The sequence below is a fragment of the Phlebotomus papatasi genome, chromosome 2 (genome assembly GCF_024763615.1).
Source record: "Phlebotomus papatasi isolate M1 chromosome 2, Ppap_2.1, whole genome shotgun sequence".
In the NCBI taxonomy this organism is placed as follows: domain Eukaryota; kingdom Metazoa; phylum Arthropoda; class Insecta; order Diptera; family Psychodidae; genus Phlebotomus; species Phlebotomus papatasi.
Genome location: NC_077223.1, coordinates 32,495,267 through 32,523,066, shown reverse-complemented (window position 1 = coordinate 32,523,066; position 27,800 = coordinate 32,495,267). Strand labels below are relative to the sequence as shown.

General features: G+C 32.7%; 3 protein-coding genes across 3 annotated transcripts in view; 2 read left to right on the top strand and 1 right to left on the bottom strand.

Annotated features, from left to right (window-relative positions):
- LOC129803530 (uncharacterized) overlaps positions 1–14,608 on the top strand; it is a 44,823-nt gene extending 30,215 nt beyond the window's left edge. The window contains exon 3 of the mRNA XM_055850161.1: positions 14,446–14,608. Within this exon, the coding sequence (XP_055706136.1) occupies positions 14,446–14,608 (163 nt within the window). The remainder of the gene's footprint in view (positions 1–14,445) is intronic.
- On the bottom strand, positions 14,596–26,816 carry LOC129803528 (UPF0489 protein C5orf22 homolog). The gene is made up of 2 exons (XM_055850158.1): positions 26,737–26,816; positions 14,596–15,686 (listed from the first exon to the last, which is right to left on the bottom strand). The coding sequence occupies exon 2, from the start codon at positions 15,661–15,663 to the stop codon at positions 14,596–14,598; it is 1,068 nt and encodes a 355-aa protein (XP_055706133.1). The 5' UTR covers positions 15,664–15,686; positions 26,737–26,816.
- The window catches only part of LOC129803522 (dual specificity protein phosphatase Mpk3), a 49,817-nt gene continuing 47,509 nt past the window's right edge, over positions 25,493–27,800 (top strand). The window contains exon 1 of the mRNA XM_055850146.1: positions 25,493–26,617. Coding sequence (XP_055706121.1) covers positions 26,266–26,617 — 352 coding nt within the window. The 5' untranslated portion in view covers positions 25,493–26,265. The remainder of the gene's footprint in view (positions 26,618–27,800) is intronic.

Sequence of the window (27,800 nt, the reverse complement as noted above, 5' to 3'; positions counted from 1 at the left end):
ATTCAAATTGATATAATGCATTTTAGAAAATTGTCGTAACTTCCAGAATCTCTATACATTGGAAGTTACGGCAGTAGTAAGTATGGTACCGCACGCCCTCCTTTTTTGTGCATATCTAAACCTTAGGCATAGAATACACACACTCTGTACAACACCAAACCTTACCCTCAAAGAATACTTTTGTATTGTGCAGGTTTGAGCCTCATTTTACAGAGGTACACGTTTGCACTGTACAATACTAAACCTTATTTTAAAACATTGTGTGCAAGCATACATTCTCATATGTAGGGAAGAAATGGGTTACTTTGAACTGTGCGTTTACATTGTTATACGATTCTTTCAAATATTTCCAAAAGAAAACTGGGCTCTAACGTGATGTAATTTGGATAGACAAAACAATTATGGATCGAAATAAAATAATTGCAAGAACCAGCTTCACTTAGAAATAGGCAAAAAAGCCTCATAACAATCTAGCTCCACAGCTCAAAGTAGCCACACCTTCCCCCTACAGTGCTAAGCCGCATACGCAGAGGCATACTTTTGTATTGGCCATTGCTGGGCCTCATACTAATGATGTTCGAATTTGTACTGTATAATGCGCAAATGTAGATTGAAAAGAATGATGCTGCGTGTGTAAGAATAGAAAATTCGAAAACCATAAAGACAAGAAAACCAAAAGAAGAACCATGGAATGAGTGGATCAGTGTACCAAATAAAACATAATGATGCTTTTCATATTCTTGATAAACTGCATTTATTTTATTTATCAGTTAATTTTACAAATCCTCTTCACTGATTTCAATATAATTTACTCCCTTTATTTTAGCTTGTAATTTTCGAATCTTGTCTATATATTCCTGACTTTTATTTTTCACATTGACATCTAATTCTTCTTCACTATCACTTTCAAATTTTTTTCTTTCCTTATCTAAGCTCTTTTTGGGTTGTTTCTTTTTTGAAACATCTTTCTCCTCATCATTTTTTCTTTTGAGCACCACTTTTTTTTCTTTTTCCTGGGGGAAATTGTTTTCCACCCACCTTTTCACTTTACCACGGCGTTCATTTAAGTTTAAATCACTTTCACTCTCACTTTCAGTTACCCCATTCACAGGATTGTCTTCTTTCTCTAAAATCTCCTCCAGATGGCTTTTCTTTTTCATTTCAATCTTCGCCTTCATGATGGTTTTAGGGGTTCCATCCTCCACGATCAAAGTTTCCCACACCTTGACCGTTGCCATCATCCAATGATCATCTTTTCGAAGTTCATGCATATGAGGGTGGATTTTCTTGGAGACGCGGCTGGGCAAATACACTTTTTGCCCGTCCTCCAAAACTGCAACCACACAAGGGTTGGATGAATCAAAACGCGATATTCCTTCCTCCAATCGGTGAATCCAGAAAATTCATTCAGGGGGAGCTTTGAAGGAGAGATGGGCTCCTCTACCTGCGCCTCGTTAACGAGCTCGGCAAAATTCTATAAGATTAAAAGAAAATTAACATTATTTTTCATATATTTTTTCCAACTTAAAAGTTTTTCAATAAACGTATACATACCATATTTTCAGCGAATCTTCAGTATACTGCCTCCGGAAGTCCAAATGACAATGATAGCCAAATTAGAAGTCATGTATGCAAATTCAAGAACAAATTCATTTATTGACGTCAATACGTAACAATATATCTTCATGAGTGGGGAGAAAAATATTTCACTGCAGAAAAATGCAAGAGTGCAAAAATAATTTTTTGCTACCGTATGTGTTTACCACTTCATATATTAGGTAAATGACCTTTCATGTATTATTTTGGAGATGACAAAGAAAATTAATTAAGATGAATGAAAAATATTTAACTTAAAATTATATTTCTATTACGGTCAATTTCTAGCCTCGAGTCATATTCAGTATATATAATACAAGTTATTGTTTTTGATAATGTGTTTGCAAATCGGGCTTCAATTCTAACTGATCCTTGCTCCAAAAGGGACATACATCCTTCTGAATGTGAATCTGGATCTAAATCAAAAGCAAGTAAAAAGAATCCTTTTTTGAAATCTTCTAGAGTTATCTGATGGGATTTATATCCGTGATGAATACCTGTTCCAGAAAATAATGTTTGGTATGCTCTGGCATATTGATTCTGTTTAAAATCCATCCGAAGAGGCTGTATTGGATGTGGCATTCCGTTTATAAGTAGAGCAAAGTCAGTAATATTATAATGCTGAAAGTTAAAAGGATTCATAGATTTTTGTCCGTTATAAGCTTGATTGTCTACCATTCCGAATATAATTCTGCGAGGTAGAACTCCATGAATGATGTTATCCAAATTAATAGATGATGAACCTGAAGGCACAGTTACAGTTTGATTTCCACTTTTTTGTAATGATATATTGCATTTTCTTTCTCTAGCACTGTATTGTGTGCAAGAAGAATATTTGGATTCAATGTGATTTGATTCATATACATTGTAGCTTCCAAGAGACGAAACTGAGGATTTGATTGTTTTCACATAGAAGAAAAAAGCTAGGTTTTTCAAGATTAATAATAACCCGTAAATCAACGTTATTAATTAACAGTACAGGTTGATTCAACAAATCGCAATGCAATCTTCCCATGAGTTCTACTACTGTACTATTTTTAATAACTTCTTGTCTTGCATAGAAACCTTGATTTTGAATGGATAAATCATCCAATGCTCCTGTATCCGATACCATCCAGAGTTCTTCAAAAATGTATTTTTCGCATCTGTACCATAAGTTAAAAGTGTTTCCAAATAACTTCTGTAGTGGTAATCGCCTTCACTTTGAGAAATGGACTTTCCATTTAAGGATAATGCGCATGACCGGATAAGTGAGTGAAGAATATTGTTTACAATACTAGGTTGATTTTCATCAGTATCTTTATATTTTTGTCCTACATCATTTAAGAGTTGAATTTTAAATCTTATATAAATTGATGAGAGATCGCGATAGCAATCTCCATGTGCTACAGAATAAAATTCTACAACAGAAGGATTATCAAGGCTTGCGATGGGTTGATAGGAAACTTCTTCTGTTCTTAAAATTGAAGTTTGTATAGGAGGGCTTGCAAAAATATCCAGTTCACTTTTCATACATTCGGTATATTTAGACATTATGAAAAAATATCAAGTGCCCGAATTTCCTGTTTATCAATTTTCTTATTCGTTTTGCTTCTGGAACTCTTCTTTTTAATTTTCTTTTTGCCTTTAGATGTTACTTTAGCAATTTTTGATGCAAGTTTGTACAACACTGGCGATTTTCTTTTATTTGAAGATGTATTATGCGTAGTCAGAGATGGAATGATATCTCCCATTGTATCGGTTTTATATATACCTTTACCACTCATTGCTGACAATTTTTTTAGAGCTTTTTCTGTCAATTCATTTTGTGCTTCACGACCACGATCCTTTAGAATTTGTTTAAAAGGTTTAGTTCCAATGTCTGTAAGAATATCTGACCCAGTTTTAATTGCTTGATTTTTAATAACGTTTAACCCTCTCATGAAAACAGGCCTCAAAATTCTAATAAGTCCTCCAAGAATTGAACCCAAACCCCGTCCTCTTTGAACACCAAAAAAATCCGCTCTATACACATTACCTATTTCACCCCTCCCGCTCTGCGTGAAATAATATTTGGTATATATGTCCGACATTTCTACATAAAATGACTTTTTATATAATTTTTCTCTCTATTTATATATTTTTTCAGTCTACAAATGGTTTCTTCTTTTTAAAATGTAATACCAGCATTGTAGGCGTTGCACTAGGTTCAAAGTCATAAGGATTTCCATCTTGGGTTGTAATTAAAATTTCAATGGTATCAAAATTTGTTTTTTCTAGAGGATGATATTGAATGCTTTCAAATGATTTATACACCTCATCGTTTTTTACAAGCAAAATTGTTCTTAAGCATCTTGCAAAGGTATTGCTTACAAGCTGATGTTTAATTACATCCGTATACACAAACATTAATTTTCGTGTATGGTCTTGCGGTTTAAATTCTGGAACAATAGAAGGATGCAAAGATGCTCCAAGAAATTGATTATTATTGTTATTATTTATTATTGGAGGTATATGAGAATTTTCAACAATTTTTAGTAAGGCTTCTTGATTTCGATCATTAAATGGTATATTTACTAATATTGTTTCCATCAGTTCTTCTACAGATTCATATGTATCTTCATATAAAGGTATATCGAATACTCTATTATTTATTTCAACCGTAACAATAGTCAATGGATCTTTTTTATTTGATATATTCTTTTGACTTTAATTTCAGGCTCTTTGCATTGAAATTCTACAAGCATTTCCGTAAATGATTCAATTTTAGCTTTTTTTTTCGTAACACCTACACCTTTTTGTACATCACATTTAGTAAGATTTTTTACAGTTTTTATCAAACGTTCATGAATGTTATTATTATTATTATTATTATTATTATTGGTGTTTATAAGCTGTTGAGTTGATCCAACAAAATCATTTGATGAATGAAAATCGTTCAAAAAACTGTTTCTTAAAAGATATAACAAACTATGTAAAGGGGTATAGTGTGCGAACAAAGGTATCTTATAAAATTCATCAGATCTTTGTTCATGATTAATTAGTATAACTCTTGGTTGAACTTTTTCTTGGAGATTCGCGAATTATGGAAGATTCAGCTATATTAATGATATTTCAGCAAGACCAACAACCCACTGATCAGTGAGAAAAATTTTTGAAGGTAATTTAGTTTGAAAGCATGATAAAGTATTATTAGGGAAATAATTGCTAGAAGAATTACTTAAAAGAGTTAATAAAATTCATCTACTGTTGTCATCGACCCCATATTGCTTTAAAATTTCTTTTTTGCTAATCCACTTATTAGGTGTGTTTCCAGAAAACTTCACAAGATACTGAAGATTTTTACCAAGACCACGAGTTTTTATAATTTTTTCCATCGATGAAATATCATTTTGAACATTTTGCAATTGATTTGAATAAAACCGTCCTGCAATTTTTTTGTTTTTATAATCACGTAATGTGTATAAAGCAAAAGGCTTCTTTCGTAATAACATTATCGATATGGAATTTTTCTTTGGTCCACCGTTGTTCAAAACCTTTATCAAAATTATGTTTTGGTTTGGCCACGCGAACAATGTCATTTTTCTTAAGTAATATAGGATCAAGTTTTACCTTTGATAGCAATTTCTCGTACCGCTTTTTATAAATTTCATTCAGAGATAAAATATGTTCATCAGTAACATCCGATGGTCTCATTTTTATAGTTGAATGTATTTTATTATTGTAAGAATTTACTAAATCCTGAAGAACATCAATATAACGTAACGTATTTCTATCTGTAAAATACCTGTACATTAATTGTTTAAGTGTCCGATTAAATCTCTCAACTACTGCACATTTAAGTATAGGATTGTATGAAAAATACTGCTGTATATTATTTGCTTGCAAGAGGTTATTGAATGACACATTCTTAAATTCTTTTCCGTTATCTGATTGAACTATTTCAGGATTTCTTCCACTAGAACGCAATATATTCGAAAAAGCCTTTGTGACATCTCCCGCAGATTTAGATTTAAGAGGAATCGCAAAAGCATATTTTGAAAATACATCAACTACAGTCAATATAAATGAATAATTTTCGTTAAATTTTTTAATATGCCTCATGTCACACAGATCAATTTCCCAGAGTTCGTCAATGTTAAAAACACGGTATTGATTTCTTTTAAATTTTCGTATTACAGGAAAGTGCAATGTATATGAATCCTGTTTCTGTAAATAATTCTTAATATCTCTACTAGTTACATTTTCATCTTTAAGAGAACTGTATAATTTGTTAGGAGATGAATATAAATGCTCACTTTTTAAATCTGTATATAAATTGTTTATTTTATCGAATCCCATTTTACTGAAGCAGATTTTAATTTCTTTGCTGGAAAGTTCAATTTGGTTTGAGAAACACCTTTGGCTGTTCTGCTTAAATACTGACGAGTCCTTGGAAGTGATAGTGCTTTTGTTTTATTTGACATCTTTGGTGTAACAAATTTAGCTGCTATTCGTTCTTTTATCCCATTCGTATCTATATGATATACAGTACCATCGTCTCCTAGTATACCAATTGCTGGTGGCACTGACTCTGCACTCGGAGCATTTTTGATATATTCTTTAGCCTTCCGGAGGAAAGTATTCTGAACATCTTTAGGAAGTTCATCATATTCTTTGTCAGGAATTAGTTCTGTAGAATCATTTAAATCCAAATTGTCGTTATAAGATTTCATTTCTAAGCTATGAGGAGAAACAATTTCATTCATAGGCTGACTCTGAATATTTTCGTTATCAACTGTATCAACACCGTTATCGTCACTTTCAAAAATCATTTCGTCTAAATTATGTCTTAGATGTTGATCCTTGAAGGGAGATATTTCTGTAGAAATATCTCTTTTCACTATTCGCTTAGTCTGAGTGCCGATATTTACTCTGGATCCATTTTTATTCATATCGTGAAATTTTACTTTTGATGAACTATCATCCGTACGTTTAATTTGTTTTATAGGTAAATTTATATTCTTTCGTTGAATCTCACCCTGGCGCGTAAGAGTTTGCCTATATCTGTACCATTTTTGAGATGTATTCAGATTTTTATCTTTCAAAATCTGATATATTTCTCGATCAAAATTATTCAATGATTTAACAAAACCAATTTGAGACATAAAATTTTCAAACAGTTCAGGAGTAATTAGGACCATACGTTTTAGTTTATCATTATTTTTTATCGCATTCATGATGAAGATAAAATTTTTCCAATAATTCCTGATAATACAGAAGAAATTAGTAACGGCACAAATCCACCTCTTTGTACAACAATTTTTCTCTTTGCACATTGCGATGAATTTGAGCATGTAAAATTTCTCAGCTCCCTTTTATATCTTTTCAGTGCATTGTAGCAAGGAGGTGATACTTTATGATTTCCGTTTAATACATTATGAGCAATTTCTTGAATTGATTTAATAGCAGAAAGAGAACAGTTTTTTAAAATAGATTTACGTAATTTAGGCTTTGCATCTTTAAGTATGAATAAAATATGCTTGTTCTCCATCAATCTCTTGATATTCGCAACATTCTTCTTCTTCTTGTTCCGATTTAGTCCCATTTCTCAGAATATTTTTAGATATATTCTTTAATTCTGAATTTGAACAAAAACAAGATGTAAAAGTATTGTTAAATATATCTGTTCGAAATCTTAAAAGATCTGGCGTCTCTTGGGTTAAATCTATCAACAAATAACCATATGGCATGGACGTGCATTCTTTATATATCCTCAGCAGCTCACAAGGATTTTCAGGATGTAATTGTCTAGCAAGAGGTAAAAATTGTGATTTGTCGCGAACATTGCGAAAAACAACTAAATATTTTGTATTTAAAGAAATGGTACGCGCTAATCTGGATTGATAAAAAATATTTTGGCAGATAAATATAATAGATATATTTTTATGATGCGATTCTTTGATAAATAAATCACATATTCTGGGTTCATATTCTTTATTAGTCATCAAATCATCGAGGATTATGAGTTTTGGTGACTTATCTGATGAACCCTGTCCAATTTTTTCTGGAATTCCTTTACAAATTTCCAAATTGTTTAATTTTGGAAGATTTCCCACGCTACCGTTTTCTGAAAAGCACCAAATAATTTTTGAAAACTCGATGTTTGTTAATTTAGTCAAGTTACTTAAAACATTGTATGCAAAGGTTGATTTTCCACAACCAGAAGGTCCTGCAAGGATTATTGAGAAGGGTACAGGAAATTTTAGATGCATTTTGCGAATATGAATGAAAGACTGGTGTTTGAAAATGTTTTACGTTCTATTTATATCTTTGAAAGTGATAGATATAAAATACATTTGATAAAATATTTTTATTTTAAGATTCAAAAAGAATACATATATATTTATATAAAAAGTAATATAATTTACATTAAAACTAATGTGCTTATACCACTTATACATATTTATAATAAATTTAAATTAGATTAAAACTAAATATATTAAAATCCATAGGGTAGAGTGTCATAGTTAGCTGTACATCTTCGTTTGTCCAAAGTGAATTTGACAATCTTTGATGAAGGACCCGATGACATACAAAAATCTGGGCCCCGAAATATGGTATCAGTATATTTCACTTCTATCGGCTCTGCACCACTTACAAGTGATTTAAGAGTATCAAAATTTACTTTTTCTTCTACATGGCGATTCATTGTAATACCCTTAAATACAACCTTGTACGAGTGCTTACCTGTCATAGGGTTAAATATACGTATACCATATGACTTAGGTCCAGTTGCCACATATTCATCGATATAGGCCTCTTCACCATATGAAGCTATCTCATCCGTGAGGTCTCCGAGAAAAGACCCTGTTTTTAAAGGATTTTCTTCACCGTCACGAACCACGAATATAATGGAATCTGTATCACAATAAAGTGCATTTCTACCAACTTTCGATAGAGCTTTGTATAGCTCTATTCTTGCATTTGTAGTGGTACAGATTCCTACCCCAATATTTACGTGTTGAGACTCTGGGATGTTTTCAGTTAAATGTGACCAGGTCACAAATATTTTATCTTCGCCACATAAATATAATTGGTGCACCTCTATTCCCTCTTTAGATACGAAAGACATTAATTCTGCCTGCGAATTACAGATTGTTGTCTTTTTTAAATCTTCTCTTTGGATAAATTTTCCCCATAAACTGTTTAGCATAAGCTTTGACAGGTTACGGAGGCCCTTATTTACAGAAATATTTGCCCTGTCGAGTTTTATATGTTCATTCTCGAAATACTCCTGCAAATACCGTTCTCTAGACTCTTCAGATTCGCAATTCTCGGGCCAACCGCTAGACTCTTGTTTTATTTTAAGGAAATTATCCACATAATCTGCAAATAATCCCTTTTCTCCAGAATTACGGTCATATTGGATGGTATCATATACCCATAATTCAAGAGTATCTAATATTTTGTAGCCGTTTTGAACTGCTAGTCTAATCTCGTCTAGAGACCAGTATCCTAAGAGAGAACGTTCATGATCACTATGTGTACACACATCTAGATCGGATTTCTCTAGTGTACACATAGCACAGAGAGGAAATGTCAATCTGTCATTGCACCGATAAGGCAGACATGGTAAATAAAGGTTTCGCGGGGGCAATATTCGACATTTTGCAACACCATCATACTGCAAAATTTCATCCGGAACTGTGAAATTTCGAATTATTTTTGGATGTCCCACGAAATATTTAGTATATTTATTAGCCCAGGGGTACAAAGATGTAAAATCGTAATAATACATCTTATCACCTGGCCGAGCTTTATAATATAATTTAAATACCTCTGTGCGTCCTCCATAAACAGCTGATCTTAAATCAAACCCAGAGTTAACAATTTCTCGATGGTTTTCAAGAAGATTATTCAACTCTGGGTAAGATTTCAGAATTTTGCGAAATTCACATTCCCAGATGTAATTTAAATTGTATCCCAAATGCCGTAATTTGTTTATTTTATGTTGCGTCATTTTGTATCGATTTTCCAATGTGTCTAGCGGGTCTTTGCTGCAACAGTGTTTTCGATTAGACAAACAAGTATGTCCATGGTAAAAACATCCAAAAAATTCGAAAACTGTGTTAGACTCTTTATCAAAACCGTCAACAATATAATTTGTATTTTTAATTTTTTCTTCATAGCGCAAATTAGGGTAATCAGTCTCTTTTTGAAAAATTAGCCAACGAAGACCGATTTTGCTCTGTAAATGAATGAAATTCGGATTGTAATTATTTTTAGGTGTAATACTTAGCGTATTCTCCTTTAAATAATTTTTTCTGTATGCTTTCATTACAGCATCCGCGATTGTTATGGACTGTAGAAAAGGATTGATATTAGTGGTTCTTAGAAAAGAAATCATAAAGTTCAAACAACCCGCGCGCAAAATATGTACGTCTTGTTGACAGTATTTTTTTAATTCCTCTTTATTGTTAAACACACGATGTTTATTTTCATCATACCATTTAACAAATTTAGAATACTTATCCTTAGACATATTGTCAATAGGATAATATTCTATCGGAGGATATGGTCCAACATAGTTTTCATTTTCCGGAGTGTTAAACTTATATGGATATTCGCCCTTATTGCAATCCTCTAATCCAAAACTTGAGGCGAATTTAGACAACGCGAAGGGAATGAAAGCAATTGAATCAATAAATTTTACGTCGTTAACAGAAATGCATAAAATTTTTCGTCCGACTAAAATAGGAGAAATTTTTACATCTCTGCTACATAATTCTCGAAGAATAAATTGTGCATCATATCCTTTGGAATTATGTGCAATTGCCACAACAGGCCATGTACGAAATTTGAGAACATAATCAACGAATTTTGACACGCAATCTTTCGAATCATTATTATAAACATTTTCAAATGGATTGCAATTAGGGCAGTTTGTCGGAAATGACGAAGCATAGCAACAAATATGGCATACAATATTGGTAATGCAAAGATTCGGAACGTGACGGTGAATCCCTTGGCCATCTTCAATCAATTGACATTCGAAATCATAAAATATGATTTGAAATTCTTGTGGTGGATTTTTTTTATAAAGTTGTACAAAGCAATAGTGTGGAACATCGACTATTTTATTGCAATTGAAACATTTCTTTGTGTTACATTTATGTTTGGTTGATGTGTTTTTAAATAGAATGCCGCAAGAATCACAAATTTTAATTTTGTCACACATTTTTTTAATTTTATGATGATCGTAACATTCCATACCTCTGAAGTGCCTGTTACAATCTTTACATTTAACCAAAGTTTTGGAAAATGAACAAGGGGGTTCACGATCGCAAAATTTGCACTTAAGTGGGCATTTGTGATCGTGATTATACAATGTTTCGCATACAGTGCATTCATGCCTATAATTAAAAAATGACTTTAAATTTCGAATTAAAAAATAATGATTATTTCTTTTATCATAAAATATATTTATATGTTTCGAATTTTTGTCTGCAATTTTGCTGCTTCTATATGCGAAACTTTTATAATCCCCCAATTTATCATAAACGGTTATGATATATTTCGGAAATATTATTTCAAATTTCGGGATGAATGATAAATCATATGACCCATTGGTATGCAAGACCTCACCACATTGGCTTATTAGATCGATAGCGTGGCGTTCCAATTCTCTTCTGTAACGGGTCCAGCTTCTTAGTGTCCTGTCTCGGCGCTCGTGGTTTTTCATATGAATGACACGTCCAAAAAGCAATGCTATTGGCAAACAGAATTTCTCAGCCCCCGTGTCTATTATACTATACTTTTTGAACCTTCAATAGAATAAATTTTAAATAAGGATTAGTTTTAAAAATATTTAATCATTTATTTATTTATTCATTTTATTATTTATTTACTTATTTATTTATTTATCAGTATTTAATACCTTCTTATTTCCGCCGGATTCATGTGGGCAGTTCTTCTTCTCCCAGCTCCATGCATCATATGCAAAATATTTGCTGATAGCATTAATTCATCGGAAGCTCCAAAAGACGCATTACTTTGATTAATTTTTTCAAATCGATCAAGTATAGTGTCAGCAGAGAGGGCAGTTATTGGAGTGAGAGGAATGTATAATGGCTTAACCTCTGGTTTATGAGGTAGATAAAATTCTAGCCCTGCCTTATCACCAGCATTACCCTCGCGACTGATCATTTCAATAATCTCCCTAAACGCGTTTTCCATCCACTCAAATCCAGATGCAGCACCTTCGGGTCTTCTTAGGCGAAAATTTAAAGCAAGCTGTGTTAAATTAAACCGCTTATTGTATGATTTCTCCTTGTTCAAAATTTCTACCGTACTTGATGAATTAATATTTGAATCGTTGCCTGTAATATTAATAAAACATACGAATGAAGTAAAAATCAATTAATTGTATAGCTATTCGAACATACCATGTCCAGTTTGGAGAATTTCATGATCATTTTCAGCATCTTCTGATACAGTATCCATGTTAATAGAATTATCCAAAAAACTAGGTACTGATACCGGTGGAAGTAGCAAATTCGTTGGTGGTGTAGGTAGTGGATTTAAATGAGAAATAGGTAATTGATGTGAATTTTCTAGAGATGTGACAAAAAATAAAAACAATATAACATTAATAATATTCCGTTATATGAAAAAAATGTAACTTACCTCTTCCGTTCCATAGCATTTTAATGATTCGAAAGCATAACATTTCATATTCATCAATATCCATAATAGCCCGAATGAAGGTGTTTCTTTCTTCTGGAGTCACTGTAGCACCATCGCGTAACACTCTCTCAATTTTTGTTAACACATTTTCTCTAAAGAACCTTAACTGCGGTTCTCCAAGAATCTTAAACAAGATAAGAAGGCTACTTGTAGAAAGCAACACTTCTTCCAAAAAGTTGTTTGAACTTTCCATTTCTCTCACTGGATGCACACGATTAGCGTATTCAATGCACTTTGGGTGATGAATAAAATGAATTTCTACAGATTATGGTGGAATTGCAATTGAAATATGAACACAAAAGTGCGTCATTTCCATTTTTTTTTCGTCAGAAACAAATAAGCCAATGCAGCATTTCAACACATAAATGCACATACATAAAAAACACTTTTTTCTTCTTGCCAAATATTTTTATTATCATTCAGAATTGGTTTAATCTTCTAAGTTAATTTCAGTTACATTTTCGTACATATACGGTATTTCACTAAATAATCTAAAGTAATTTATTGGGGGTCGTAAATCCATTGGTGCTGTATATGATGATGAATCCAGCTTTTTTACTTTCATATTTTTACATGTTGCAATATATCTATCTAAATATTCTTTAATAAAATATTGTACAGAATTATTATAGATTAAAGTGGTATGTATAAAATCGTTTAATATCATTAAGTTTTGAAATTCAATTTTAGTTAGTACTAATGATACATCATTTTGGGTAAAAACTATACATGTAGAATTATTGAAGTCCAGGAAATCAATTTTGATTATATTTCCTTCTTTACTATTTGTTGATAATCCTGTTTGTTTGGTTTTTGCTTCAGCTGCATCTATTTCTAAGCATTCCTCAATAAATGTTCTGTTGCCGTAAATTGTTGACCACTGATTTCGTGTGAAGTTCACAGAGTCGATGCCAAAATGGTAATTTTGAGTAGATATCTGGACCCTTGGTATAAAATCAGAGGTTGAAAATCCCACAGTTACAAAAGTCGAGCAACTGGTATTTAAAAAGTAGACGTATCCTTGAAGAAGACTCAAAGTATTTCTACTTTTTACTACTGTAACAGTTGATTTAGGATATCCATCTTTTTCTATTAGCAATTCCAGTTTCTTGTCGCTTTCATTTTTGTGGCTTCCTGTAGATTTCTCAAGCAATTTCTTTTTTATGTTCTTTGGTTTCTTTGGTTTAAAGAAATTTTCACACTGTGTCTTCATTGCAATTATTTGTATATGCAATGCTTACCAAGATTCGATCTTGACTAACATTAATTTGTATGATATCACTTTATTTAAAAAGTTTTCTTAAGTTGAGAAATTTTTTCGAAATAGCTCGGATATTTTTCGGTCGTTTTCGGATAAACGATTTGAAAATAGTTTGGCAAATTTTTCCATCGATTTATTTTTTGACCTATACAATGCAAACATGCAACAGTAATGTCCACATACACTTGAAAAAGGTGACTGAATAACTTTTCTATTAAAAACCACTTTATTTACAGACGTATTTCTTTTAATAAAATTTTTCAAGTATTTGTAATTTAATATCCTTCCATAAGAGTCGAAAACTTCAAGAGGTTTTCTATATGTTAATGGTACATAAACAGCTATCCAATGTTCACCAGGATGTGTAGATATAGCTGTATTTATTATAATTAATGAAGGTTTTTTATATATGTGATCAGGTAGCTTATCTATTGGATAAACTCCATAAAATATTTTTCTAGTATATTTATTTCTTTTTAGACATGTTACTATTTGAATTGTATCCATGACTGAGGAAAAGATAATGTTGGTTTGTCTTTATAAAATATTTCGATTGTTGTATCTCGAAGAGAGAAAGAGTGAGAGTGAGAGAAAGACAGAGAACATCATATTATTTTTCTAACCTTAAAAGTATGCCTCTGCGTATGAGATTTAGCACTGTACATATGAGAATGTATGCTTGCACACAATGTTTTAAAATAAGGTTTAGTATTGTACAGTGCAAACGTGTACCTCTGTAAAATGAGGCTCAAACCTGCACAATACAAAAGTATTCTTTGAGGGTAAGGTTTGGTGTTGTACAGAGTGTGTATTTCTATGCCTAAGGTTTAGATATGCACAAAAAAGGGGGGCGTGCGGTACCATACTTACTACTATCGTGAATGCATGAACCAATGTGATCTGAAGGTTGATGCTGATAACAAAGACTGCCCTTCCCAACACTGCCCATTCCAAGAAGCTCAGCATTGCTCCAAATCATGTGGGATTTGCAGAGAATACAGAAATATCTTTCCACTTCGACGTTCTCTTAGTCAATCTTTGTAGAAGAATTGCGGATGGTCTGTGAGGGAATCACCGTAGATGTCTCTAAGGATGTCCAGGACATTATTCTGGATGGTGTCAACTTGATGGGACGGACAGTAATCGTCGTCAGATGACCGACTAATGGTGATGATGGTGGGTTTGGGGAATTTTTCGAGGAAATCCTTGAAAGACGCCAGAGAGTCTCGCAATTCTTCTTCAGTGGCTTCATGATGGGGCAATTGGGTGGAATCCAATGTACATCCGGCTGAATGTATAATTTCCCAATCGACAGAACTTGTACAATTTTCCACAATATCTCCATGAAGATTGTAAATTTTTTCAAATAACCGATGATCTTTTTCCTCAAAACTCTCAATGTTTCCTGATGTCTCCTGAAGATGTGTGAAAATCCTCTCAAGATATTCCAATTGCTCTATCCGGAATTCAACAGTTCCCAAAATATCATTCCTATTCAGTTTGTACGAATAAATTTCACTGAGTTTCCCATACAAATTAACTTCCTCATGGAGCTTCAAGAAGGGATTGTGAGTACTAAAATAATCCAGATCAATGTCCAGAATGAAGGTATTTGGCTTGGTATCACTTAAGAGAATATCTTCAGTTGTTCCCACGTGAAATTCAACATTTTTTTGGCACTTGAGTCGTTCTGTGGGTGTAAAACTTCCCTCTGAAATGAAATACTCCAACTCACTGTTTACACGAATTTTCCCCGATGGATTCTCTCCCACGACAAAATCATGCCGTCCAGGTGGGATTTGTGATGCCCATTCCTGACGCACCCAAAAAATTCGGCTCACGTGACCGGCAAAGCACGTTGGAATTATCCAATTCTCGATGCTGAGTGACGACAAAAGAGTTTCACGGTCATAAACGGTCTCAGATGGCAACTTCATGGGCACCGTGAGATCAGGATGGGCATCAAAGTGAATCAATGTATTTCCCTCGAAGGGCAAATGACGTGATCCGAAGCAGCGGTAGATGAACTGCAGAACATCATTGTGATCCTCGACGATAAAGATGGGAATTTTGTCAAAGGTACGTAATTTCTTCTCCATTTCCCTCACTGTTTTGTTCAATTCTGTTGAAAAAAATATTTAAAAGTCATTTGTAAATATTATAGAAAGGGACAAATGGGTATTTTAGGAAGATTATCCCAAAAAAGAGAAAAAAAAGAGTGCGATTAACTTTTTTTTCCTCGTAATTTTAACACTTTTTAGGTGTAAAAATATATCAACATTTTTTATTGTTAATTTTACACCTTTTTAAGGGTAAAATCAACATGAAAAAGGGTTAATTTAACCCCTAATACACATAAAAAGGGTAATATTTACACCGATTTCGGATCGATAATGCAGGGTAAAATTAGCATTTCCGGAATGTTATTTTAACTTTTTCGGATTTCTCTCAGTGCGGGCTTTTATTGCCATTTTGTACATTGTTCAGTTTACCAATTTATTTATTTCACTTTACAATGTTTCGTGAAAAATGTCCATTCATACGATTTAATCATTTGCACCGGGCGGGACTCGAACTCACAACTGTGACAGTCGAGCAGGGGGTCACACCGCCCAGGAGCCGAATGGTCTTACCAATTGCACCACGAACTCTCTAAACCCAAAAAATATATTTCAAAACGCTAAGAACAAGTGTTTTATTTATTTTTTTTTTTTGAAAAAAATGCAAAAACAAATCCTTCGGATTTTTTTTGAGCTAATTGAAAAACCAATAAAAACTTTTACTAGAAACTTACATTTTTAGATATTTAAAAAAAATATTTAGGAACTGTTCTTTAAGAAAATTCTGCTTTTTAATCCATTTCTGCACCGATTTTGATTATTTTAATTGGTTTGACAGAGATACAAAAATGCGTTCTCATGGATATTTTGAGTGGCTTTTCTTACACAAAAAAATTGTAAATGTTTGTAAATTTACTGGGAACTTACGAAATGATTGTAAATATATAAATAAAAAGTTCGTAAAAAATTTGTGGATGACAAATATTTTTGATAATATGATTGATCACTTGACGAGGCGTTTTTGTTCTTTTACAAACATTTTTTGTTCGCAAATGTTCGTAAATATGCACGAATATAGTGTTTGTAAAATTTTGTCATTTATTAGTAAAATTTTTTCAACCTAACATATGTTTGTTAAAGAACAAAAAATAAAGGAGACTGGGGCAAAAAGTCACAAATTGAAAATTTGAAAATTCAATATTTTCCAAGATAAAAGATTGGATTTTTTTTCCATAGATGGCCTCCATAGACTTTCTTCAAAGTCGTAAGTTTCTTGGAATTCGAACAAGGAATTCAGAAAATAAAAAAATATTGAAATTTTTAGCTCTATTTTTGAAATGTTTTCCTTGCAACAGTTATCAATTTTTACCTATTTATTTTCTAAAATTGATGCACTGGTAAGTATTTCCTAAATGATTTGGATTTTTTGAATACGAAACCACTATCTATTTTAGAATTTTACAAAGACTCTTTTCTCCAAAAAAAATCCTTTTATTTATAATGACCACTTGGGGTAAAAAGTAACAAAAGGTATGGAGCAAAAAGTAACAAATACCGAAGCAATTTCTGAAAGCTCGTAATAAAGCAAATTAAAATGTGGTAATATCCCATGCCTGTTACTATTTGCCCCAGTATTTTTGAGAATGATCACAAAATTATCTTTCAGAAAACTGCTCGATAAATATATTTCTTGCAAAATAGAGGAAAATGACTTTCACAAAGTTGTACAGCAGTAAATTTCCTATAAAACTGTACTAATTAGAAATTTCTGGGCGCTAGGGTAGCTTGTAAAAAAAAATAAAATATCCATTTTGTTTCTTCTTGCCCCAGTCTCCCCTACTCATCAAATGATTATGTTACAACCAATGTTTGAGAAAAAAGTACAAAACATTATAAACTTTTTAGTGGTTTATTTACCAGCATTTCGCGGGTCCCCAGGAATTTACAAACATTTACGAACAATTTTATCAAATATTTTTTCTGTTCACAGGAAAGCACGTTTAAGCTTAAAAATAATGTCCCAAAAGGAAAATTATTGTATCAAAAGGTTTGACAAAGTGTCCCCATGCTTTTCGAAATTCTTAAACTCGTAGCTTAGATGCAATAATTATACTTATGTGGTTTCCGACGGAATATTTGTATTGTGAAGGGATTGATGGGATTGATGGGATTGTCAAAATCCCATGTCCTGTGCATCCCTAGACCATATGACAAAGCAAGGAATTGTTAAATTTGACCACTGAGGAAGGCTTGGAGACTAAGCCGAAAGCTTTGGGAAGAATCGTTGTTTTTCTGAGCTGCCCTATATCCCCGACGCTCACCGGTTTCTTCACAATGCAATAATTATACTTCAAAAGTTATTTTTACCGTTTACGGCTTTACGTTTTTAATGTTTACCGTCTACTTCAATTCACCGTGGCTTCTCAGCCGATTTGAACCGATTAATAAATTATACAAAAGTTTGTGCGAAATAATTTAGGAGTAATAGAATTGTATTTCGAATATAAATTGATGATTAAATAAATAAGTGATTAAAACCGGTTTAGACTTGTCTGAAATTCCAAGACCTTTCCATCTACCCAAACAGGACTCAATTCGGTTAAGAAACACGCGCTCTATAGCCTTTTAACATTTGATCTTGAAAAAAACATATTAGGAATAATTCATCGGTATTTTCGTTTATGGAGGAAATGCACGTATAGATAACCTCTAAAACATATAAAAATTTAAAAAAATGTTCTTATGTATTAAAAAAAAACTATTTTACACCCTAATCTTGATAAATCTGTTAAATTTCGTAAGTCGAAAGCTCAAAGAACATTTTTCCTTCAAGAAATTTCCGGTAAATTCCTAGACTGATTTTGATTATTTTGTGCAGATGTGAAAAGTTTGAAAAATTTCTTAAAGGTCCTTATAAAACGATATCGTAGTTTTTTTAAGTTAATCAAAAGCTTCCCAAATCCTTTTAAAAATCTATTTGAAGTTTTTGATATTCAGATTTATGAACCTTTTAACCCTAAAGACGAGAGAGTCAAAAATTAAGGGTCAGAAAAAATCATTCTTCCGCCTTTTTTGAACAAACTTTAGATGGCCATAGGAAAAATTTCATTTTTGAGTCACCGGTGACCCAATCATCGTCAAAGGGTTAAATGAAAATTTATAATAAAAATATCAAAATGAAGCCATTTTTCTTCCAAATTGAATGGTTTTGGGATTTTTGGAAAGTTCATAAGATTAAAAAAAGCTCCTTTCAAGATAACAAAGGTTCTTTTCCTTAGTGAAAATACATTTAAGGAAGGTATGAGCTAAATATGGGTGTTCATAAATTATATTTCGTTTTAGTTTTTTTCTTTACTCAATATCATGTAAAGCGAAGGAGTAAGTGTCCTCCCTCACAACGTCCTTGGTGAGAACATTGCTAGTAGTTTCTTAATCTCTCTGATAGCCCGGAACTTTACATGAAGTCTAGGTTTGCTGTCAAAAAATGCCATAGCAGGCATTTTTGGTCGCAAACCGTTAAACGCTCCGTTGAGAATGCCAAAGAAATTAACTTAGGAAAGGTTTCAATAAAGATTTATAAAAAATTTATAACAATTTAGAAAAAATTGATTGTAAATTTTGTAAGACTTTTTTTTTAATAGAAACATTATTTTAAGTGACATGGTCGAATAAAAGAGATAATATCAGTATCTGCTTATTTTCATAGCGTTATTATGTGAAAAAAATAATTTTTTATACTTCAACGGCAAAATCCTAAATGGGTCAAAATCCCGAACGCCAAAATCCAGAAAGCGAAGATTAAAAAAGAACCAAAATCTCAAAAAGCTAAAATTCCGAAATCTAAACTCGAGAATGTTAAAATTCCGAAATCCAAAATTTCGTACGCCAAAAACCCGAAATTCGAAATCCCAAACGTCAAAATCCTAAAACAAACAAAATTATACGGAGGATAATGTGTAGAATGATCACCCAAAACAAGGAAAATTTCCCAAGCGTGGGTGTATCTATGACGCTTTTAAGAATTCGAGAAATCGGTCTCTCGGGATTTTGGGTTTTCTGGATTTTGGCTATACCGGATTTTGATCCATTCGAGATTTGGGCTTTCAAGATTTTTTCTTTCGAAATTTTACTTCGAAAATTTCCCAGATTTTGGCTTTCGGAAGTTTGACCGAGATCCATGAAGTTGCGCTATTTCTGAGGTATCCACATTTTTATACACCCAATAGCATACTAAAATGTAAGCCCGATCCATATAGGAGCCAAACTATTGAGAAACAAAAGGCAGAAGGAAGGGTGGTAGCAGGTCAATACACCAAGTTGCAATTTTCACCCGAGTAATTAAGTTTGATTGAAAGTCTTTCGACGAAACAGCGGCTGGACGGACGGTAATCCATGGAGTAGCGAATCACATTTTGGCAAAGTTTGAGCACGATCGGAGGACATGAGATTTTAACGAATAAAAATCGTTATACACAGAAAAAAATATTTTGTAAAAATGTTCGTAAATGTTTGTGAATTCCTATGGGACAGTTACGAAATGCTCGTAAATAGTATAACGCACAAACAAATTCGTAAAAGTTTGTAGTCTTTTTTACAAAGATTGTTCGTAACATGATCACTTGACGAGCATTTTTTGTACTTTTACAAACATTTGTTCGTAAATGTTCGTAAACACACAAAAATGTTCGTAAAATTTTGTCATTTATTCGTAAATGTTTCTTTTCCTGTCGAACATTTACGAACAAATGTTTGTAAAAGTACAAAAAATGTTCGTCAAATGATCATGTTACGAACAATGTTTGTGAAAAAGTACAAACTTTTACGAACTTGTTTGTGGATTATACGATTCACGAACATTTTGTAACTCCCCCATAGGAATTCACAAACATTTACGAACATTTTTACAAAATATTTTCTGTGTACTAAAATTTCTATTTTTTGCAAATTTCAGACCATTAACCAATAGAAAACGATAACTTTTAACATGCGATGATTCTTGTTCTATATTACTAGGCTACTGTAGTTTTTCTACATATATTGCAAAAATATATTAATATATTAAATTGAAAATGTTCATGAGAACATTCAACTTATCCACTTTAATGTATAGGTTTTCTTTTTCTTGTAGACCTCATTGATAACAAATAAAAAGCAGGAGAACATAAATCGAAATGAAATTTATTGGGGTTTCCCCAGACATTTTCATTCATACTTGAATCTATTTTTGCCATTTTCATTGGAAACTTTTCGTCTTCATTCATTTTGATTTTGAGGAGAGTCATATGGAGGGAATATCCGTGCTTAGTGATATATACATATATAATGTATGTATATCATGCGATAATGCCTCGTGAGGGCTTGTGAAAATGTTGCTACGGAATTGTGGCCGGAAGATGTGGGAGCGAAAAAGGGGGGAAGCTCTAGCGAGAGAGAGTGAATGTGAAAGACACCCACGCACAAAAATGTGAATCGACCTCCTCATTTTTCCCATTCCTTTCTTGGCTGGAGGTTCTGCTGATGAGGGTTGAAAAGAATGTAACTCACAGAGGCTTGGAAAAAATACCGCCAAATCGTGGGGAAATCACGGTAAAACGACCTCTTATCTCTCTGTTTTTCTCGTTTGTTTCTTTTTTTCTCTCTATATAATTCCAAGAAGGTATAGGTGTAGTTGGGGATTATAGAAAACTGAGCTATTTTTGAAGGTGCCTTAAAAAAGAATGTAGGGCCACTGTCGGTTTTTTTCTCTTGCAATATTTGCTGGTGAAGAAAAAAAAACAAGGACAAATTTGTGTGTGCTAAAAAAAGATTGCCGATAAGGAGAGACTCTTGCGTGGGCGATAGCATAAATTACAGAAAGTGAGAGGGAGAGTGGAATATTTGGGAGGATATTCATCCAAAATTGGGATGTGGGGTAGCACAGGTTGTGCGCGCCATTGCACAAGCGCAGTGACCTCGAGTGAAAATTGGCGCGTCTTTGCGCTTTTGGAGTTTCACGAAATTCATGAATGAAGTGACGTCGCTACTTCACAATCAGCCAATCACAGGTCGTCTCATTTCTATTCATGCGCCATCAGCGCCTCTTGCACCAACACCACCAAACACACCTAGTGATTTTTCTGCAGGTGTTTGAGAAAATTTTCTCATTTTTAAAATACTATGGAAGTTTTCTAGTGTATTAAGCTTGATTAAATTAAGCCAATTAAGAACAATTAAGTGTGAGAAAATTTAAAGCTTTTACTTAGAAAAGCTTTGATTACTATTAAGAAATTTGATATTTATTGAATGAATTACATGTGAAACATTCTGCAAGACCCTATGAAACATTAGTTTTGAAAGTTTCATGTTTCATTAAAATGTTTCACCTGTTTAACGAAACATTCTGCATAATACGAATTAACCCCTTAACAATTAACCTACCGAGATTTTTATTACACAATAAAAAAATTAACACTATTATAGTGTGTAATCTTTCACATCAGTATTATAGTAGTGTTAAATTTGGAAAAAGTGTTTAATTTAAAATTGTTTAATTTAAAGTTGTTGAATTTAAAAATTGTTGAATTCTGTTTATTGTTGAATTTTTTTTTTCATTTTGAAGATTTTGATTTTTTTTGTCTTTTTAGACATTTTTATTGGTTTTTCCTGTACTCAGGATCCCCTCTAATGCGAAATGATTACACCTGATGCTCGGATCTTCACGATATACTTATTATGCAAATAAATATTTGATGTTCTATATGACTTTTGCCCACTGAAAAGCATCTCGACTGAAGTATATGTATTAAATGGAAATTCAACAATTTTGCACAACTTTTGTTTAAAAATTCAACAAATTTGGTTGAAATACACAAGGCTTCACACTATAATAGTGTTAAAAATTATGATCAAACTATAATAGTGTTAATTTTTGAACATGTGACAAAAAATACCATAAAGTTGTGTATTTTTTCACACTATAATAATGTGAAAAACTGTAATCATACTATAATAGTGGTAATTTTTAGAATTTGTCAAACAGTTTTAAATCACAAAATATTGTTGAAAAATTTTTATGATTATAACAATGAGAAATTTTACACAGATCGCAATTAAATATTTAATTTATCCGATTTCACACTATTGTAGTGTTAAAATTTTACACATTTTCAAATTAAACAACATTGTTCAAAATTTTTAAACTATAATAGTGGTAATTTTCAATCACGTGACAATAAATTACCAAAATGTTGTGTATTTTTTAAACATTTTTAAATTAAACAACTAAAATGGTCGATTTTGCACTATTATAGTAGTAAAATTTTACACATTTTTTACTGTGTATCTATTCCTATTCCTACCATACCCGGTCAAAGTGACCGGTACTGAAAAATGCTATTAAAGACAATACTATCCCCTCCTTTCAGTCTTGGATAATTCAGAGAGGCTCCTAGAGTCCATTTCATCGATTTACAGCAAACACAACCAACCCCTCCTTCCTCCAGATGGTAAAAAATCGGGCAGAAGGGAAGAATTTCTTCTGATTTATTTTTTTGACCAAAGTGATAGCAATAGCAAAGTTAATGCAAGGAATCCAAATACCATATGGATTTTCTTCTCATCCCCCCTCCTTCACCTCCAGAAACTATTGTTTTGGGAATATCTCAAAAACTAATACATCGATGCCTTTCATTTCTGGATATGTTTTAGAGGTAGTCAAGGCAGACATTTCGCCCTCAGACAAAAATATTCTCCGAATATTCCTTCCGGGTGTTTTCAAGGTCAATGGTCATTTTGCTTAGGAGGTTAGATTTTTTGATGGATTTGGACAAAATTTTCATTTATTTTAAGAGATCTAGAGATGTTGCATAAGCCTAGAGCACTTTTATTCAGTTTTAGAATGTTATAGAACAACTAAAATAGTTTAAAAACACTGACCTTGAAAACTGCAAGAAAGAATTTTTGGGGAGTATTGGTGCCGAAGGACGAAATTCCTGGCTTGACTACCTCTAAAACATATCAAAAATGAAAGGAATCGATGAATTAGTTTTTGAGATATTTCCAAAAGAGTAGTTTCTGGAGGTGAAGGAGTGAGATGATAAGAAAGTCCATATGGTGTTTGGATTCTTTGCATTAACTTTGGGGGGAGAGGGGGTTGTCAGAACATTTTAAGTGGCTAGCTCTATTATTTTGGTCAAAAAATAAATCAGAAGAAATTCTTCCCTTCTGCCCGATTTTTTAGCATCTTGGGGAAGGAGGTGTTAGTTGTCTTTGCTGTAAATGGATGAAATGGACTCTAGGGGACTCTCTAAAATATCCAGGACAGAATATAGGTGATAGTATATAGTCTGTGATTACCTATTACAATATCGGTCAAATTGAACGGTCGTGGTAGGTAGAGCACATGAAAAGTTTCTCGAAAAAGACAAAACAAAATAAAAAACAAATACTCAAAAATATATCACATGGACATATTAAGAAAAGTCATACACTTAGGTAGTGGCAATTGAACGTTTACCGGCGTTATCACACTTGCACATTAAAATTTTAATGTGATTCACATTAATTGTCGCTTGTGAGCGTCCAAATATGTTATTTGTGTCTTTGAGTCACTTAATATTTGGGATTTTTCTATTTATTGATAAAGAAGTGGACTTGGCCTGCAAAAATAAGTTTAAATTTACCTAAAGCATAAATATTTTTCACTTTAAAAAAATTAAAGAGAAAATAGAATTAATTTTTCGCATTAATGCTATAAATCAATTTATATCAAATTTTGCGGGCCAAGTCTACCTTTTTGTCAACAAATAGATCAAATTTTGAATATAAAATGATTCAAACACACAAATTACGCGTTTGGACTCTCACTAGCGACAATCAATGTGAATCATATTAAAATTTTAATGTGCAAGTGTGACAACACAGTAAGTCTACGTAAATATTATAAATATGTCCAAAAGGCCAATTTGACCGGGCTCGGTAGGTTTAGTGTTAAAACTGTAGGGGGAAAAGGGGAAACTTTTGAATTAGGTACTTCAAAAATAAGGCTTTTTCCTCATAGTTTTAAATTCAACTGGGCTGGGCCTTATCATGACATAATTTATCGTCTCTGACCAATTTTAAGCAGCTAAACTATACTATACATTATGATAAGGTCACTTCCTTTTAAAAACAGGGGTGACAAAGCATTTCAGGCTTTGCGAAGTACTAGAACTCGTGACTTTAAATGCTATACCTGAAAAATGCTGTGCAGTGCAATAATTTCAGCAGAAAGTCTAGAAAAATTAAGAAATTGTTGTGCCGCAAATTAACAATTTTTCTATAAAAGTATTTGGGGATTTTTTCTCAAAGAGTTTTGAGACGTATAATAAATGTCCATCGAAAGTGGGTTTTCTAAGCTTTCCAAAAAAAAGTGTATCTCATGATATCCCCGGAAACTAAAACAGAATTATGGCTATTCTTTTGTATGAATCGAGAAGAAAACTGTGAAAGTTATTTGAAGACAAAGTGTTATCTAAGTCAAATCGGCCGTTGGTGCATTACTCGCAAAATGTCTTGTTTTTAAAAAAAATATTCAAATTGGTAAATGAATTAATGTTTTTTTTTATGAACTGCTTGAAATAATTAAAACATAAGTCTATAGATAAGGAGTAATATTATATCATGTGGGCTTCACATATCTTAATTTAATTAAAAATCAGTAACTTATTTGGTATAGTTAACGTTTTTTTTTTATAGTTTTTGTTTTTTAAAGTAATTACTTCAAATGAGTTAGAAAATTGCAGGAATGAGACCAATGAGAAGTAAAGTACAGTAGACTCTCACTCAATCGGCCCGTTTTCAATCGGGCGTCAAATTTTGGTGACAATTTTCACATTTAATTATGAAGCAAATTTGCTGAAATTCGCTGTAGTTCTTCCTATTTTATCGTGATTCTTTATATTTGAGCGCTTTTTGTGGAATTTACAAAGGCTTTGACGCTCAATTCTAATGCTAAACCGGATGACATTTCGCCCCATATTCCCGATTAAGAGAGAGTCTACTGTAACTTCTCATTTTATCAGACTTGCTACCCTCCTGATTTAAAATCTCAGTTTGAAATCGCTTTCCTGTAAAATTGACTTATTCGTTTCATATTTTGTGCTGTCGAATTTATGGTGACATATTTTTAGCAAAATTTATAGATTTAGAATACTATTGAATGGAGCCATCGAAATATTTCTAATCTAATTTAAAATTGAATGAAATGTTTCATTGAATCTACGAAATATGCCTGAAACCCAAAGGTTTCATGAAACATATTTTAGCGGGATTTAGTGGATTTCATTGAGAATCACTCTGCTGTGGCACTACTACGAGGAGTGCCGTTCTAGTGGCAAAATAACTTGGGTGTCACAAGTAGTTGGAACGTTGTGTGAGTTTGTAGTGTTATGCTCTTGGCTCTTTTCTTAGCATGTCAAGAGCAATATTGTTAAGAAATATTCCAGAAATTAGAAAACAGTGCATTTAGAACCATAAGTGATTCCCTAGATTTCACACAATGTTGGGCTAAATGGAGTGAAAAGTCTGTGAAATCCTCCCTTTTGAAGTGATAAACACGAGTTTTGTCGTGCAATTTTGAGGCTTTTGGAAGGAAAGAAAACAGAGTGTTTGTTTGAGGAGAAAATGCCAGATTCAGAGAGGGACACAGTGACCAAGGAGTGGCTCCAGGCAGAGCTGAGGTCAGCCACGAGAGATCTCATAATATTGGATTGTCGCAGCACGAATTTATATGCAGAATGTCACATTCGTTCGGCTGTAAACTTTTCCATACCCAGCATAATGCTGAGGCGCCTGGCAGCTGGGAAGATTGACATTACGTCCACGATCAAGTGTCGTATTCTAAAGCAGAGGATCATTAATGGGTACAAGGAGGGTATCTTTGTCCTGTATCACGACGCGGATGCAACAAATGACACAATTAATGTGTTGCATCGTCGACTCAAACAAGATGGCTGCCATGTTGTATGTCTCGAAGGTAAGTTTGACTTGGATTTCCCGTGCAATTTTTCGCCCTAAAACACACACTCTGACCCCAAAATATACCTTAAACTAGTACTAGGGAAGATCAGGAATATATATTGAATATTTACTTACCTCTCTGCACGTGCAAATGTTGAGATTTTTGGGGAAACAGTGCGTTTCACAAGTGTGTGACCTTCTCGCACATCACAACAGTACCTACACAATGATAGTGACTCAAGTGTTGCGAGTGTTTGAAAAATACTCCAAATATTTTTTCCCACTTTCCTTCACGTGCCGTGTATATACTGCTCAAGAGACTTCCTGATTCTTGGAAAATTCTCCGATAGCCTTTTAGCTGGCATTTTTTGAAATCACATTTTGAAATGAATCCCTGGAAATCCTTTGTGAAATTTTCAGTGTCCTTCCTGTTCTTTTTATATTTAATTTTCTCTTTTAAGAAAGATTGACGAAGATTTTCCACAGAATATTTTTTTTCTGCTTATAAGACAGCGCGGAAAATTGAGAGTTTTCTTTTAAAAACTCCCTTAAAATAGAAAAAAAATGAAGAGGAATATTCGCAGCTACAGACTCATAAAACTCCAAGAAATTCACAGACTTACTGTGTTATCTCACTTGCACATTAAAATTTTAATATGATTCACATTAATTGCCTCTGGTGAGAGTTCAAATAAGTAATTTGTGTGTTTGAATCATTTTATATACAAAATTTGATCTATTTGTTGATAAAAAAGTAGACTTGGCCCGCAAAATTTGATATAAATTGATTTATAGCATTAATGCGAAAAATTAATGCGATTTTCTCATTAATTTTTTAATGTGAAAAATATTTATTCTTTAGGTAAATTTAAACTTATTTTTGAAGGCCAAGTCCACTTCTTTATCAATAAATAGAAAAATCCCAAATATTAAGTGACTCAAAGACACAAATAACATATTTGGACGCTCACAAGCGACAATTAATGTGAATCACATTAAAATTTTAATGTGCAAGTGTGATAACGCCGTTAAGTAAGAAATTTAATCATACAAAAAGACTAGATTACTCTGAATTAGGGGGAAGCTTTTAGGCTTTGCACACACTCTGGTTCGAACACTTCGTATTTGTTAAATGTTCATTAAATGAATATGGGAAAAATGAAGTGTTCGAAGCCAGAGTGTGTTCAAAGCCTGAAAGC

Coding starts and splice junctions, on each gene's coding strand:
- LOC129803528 (XM_055850158.1), bottom strand. CDS start 15,663: ATGGAGAAGAAATTACGTACCTTTGACAAAATTCCCATCTTTATCGTC.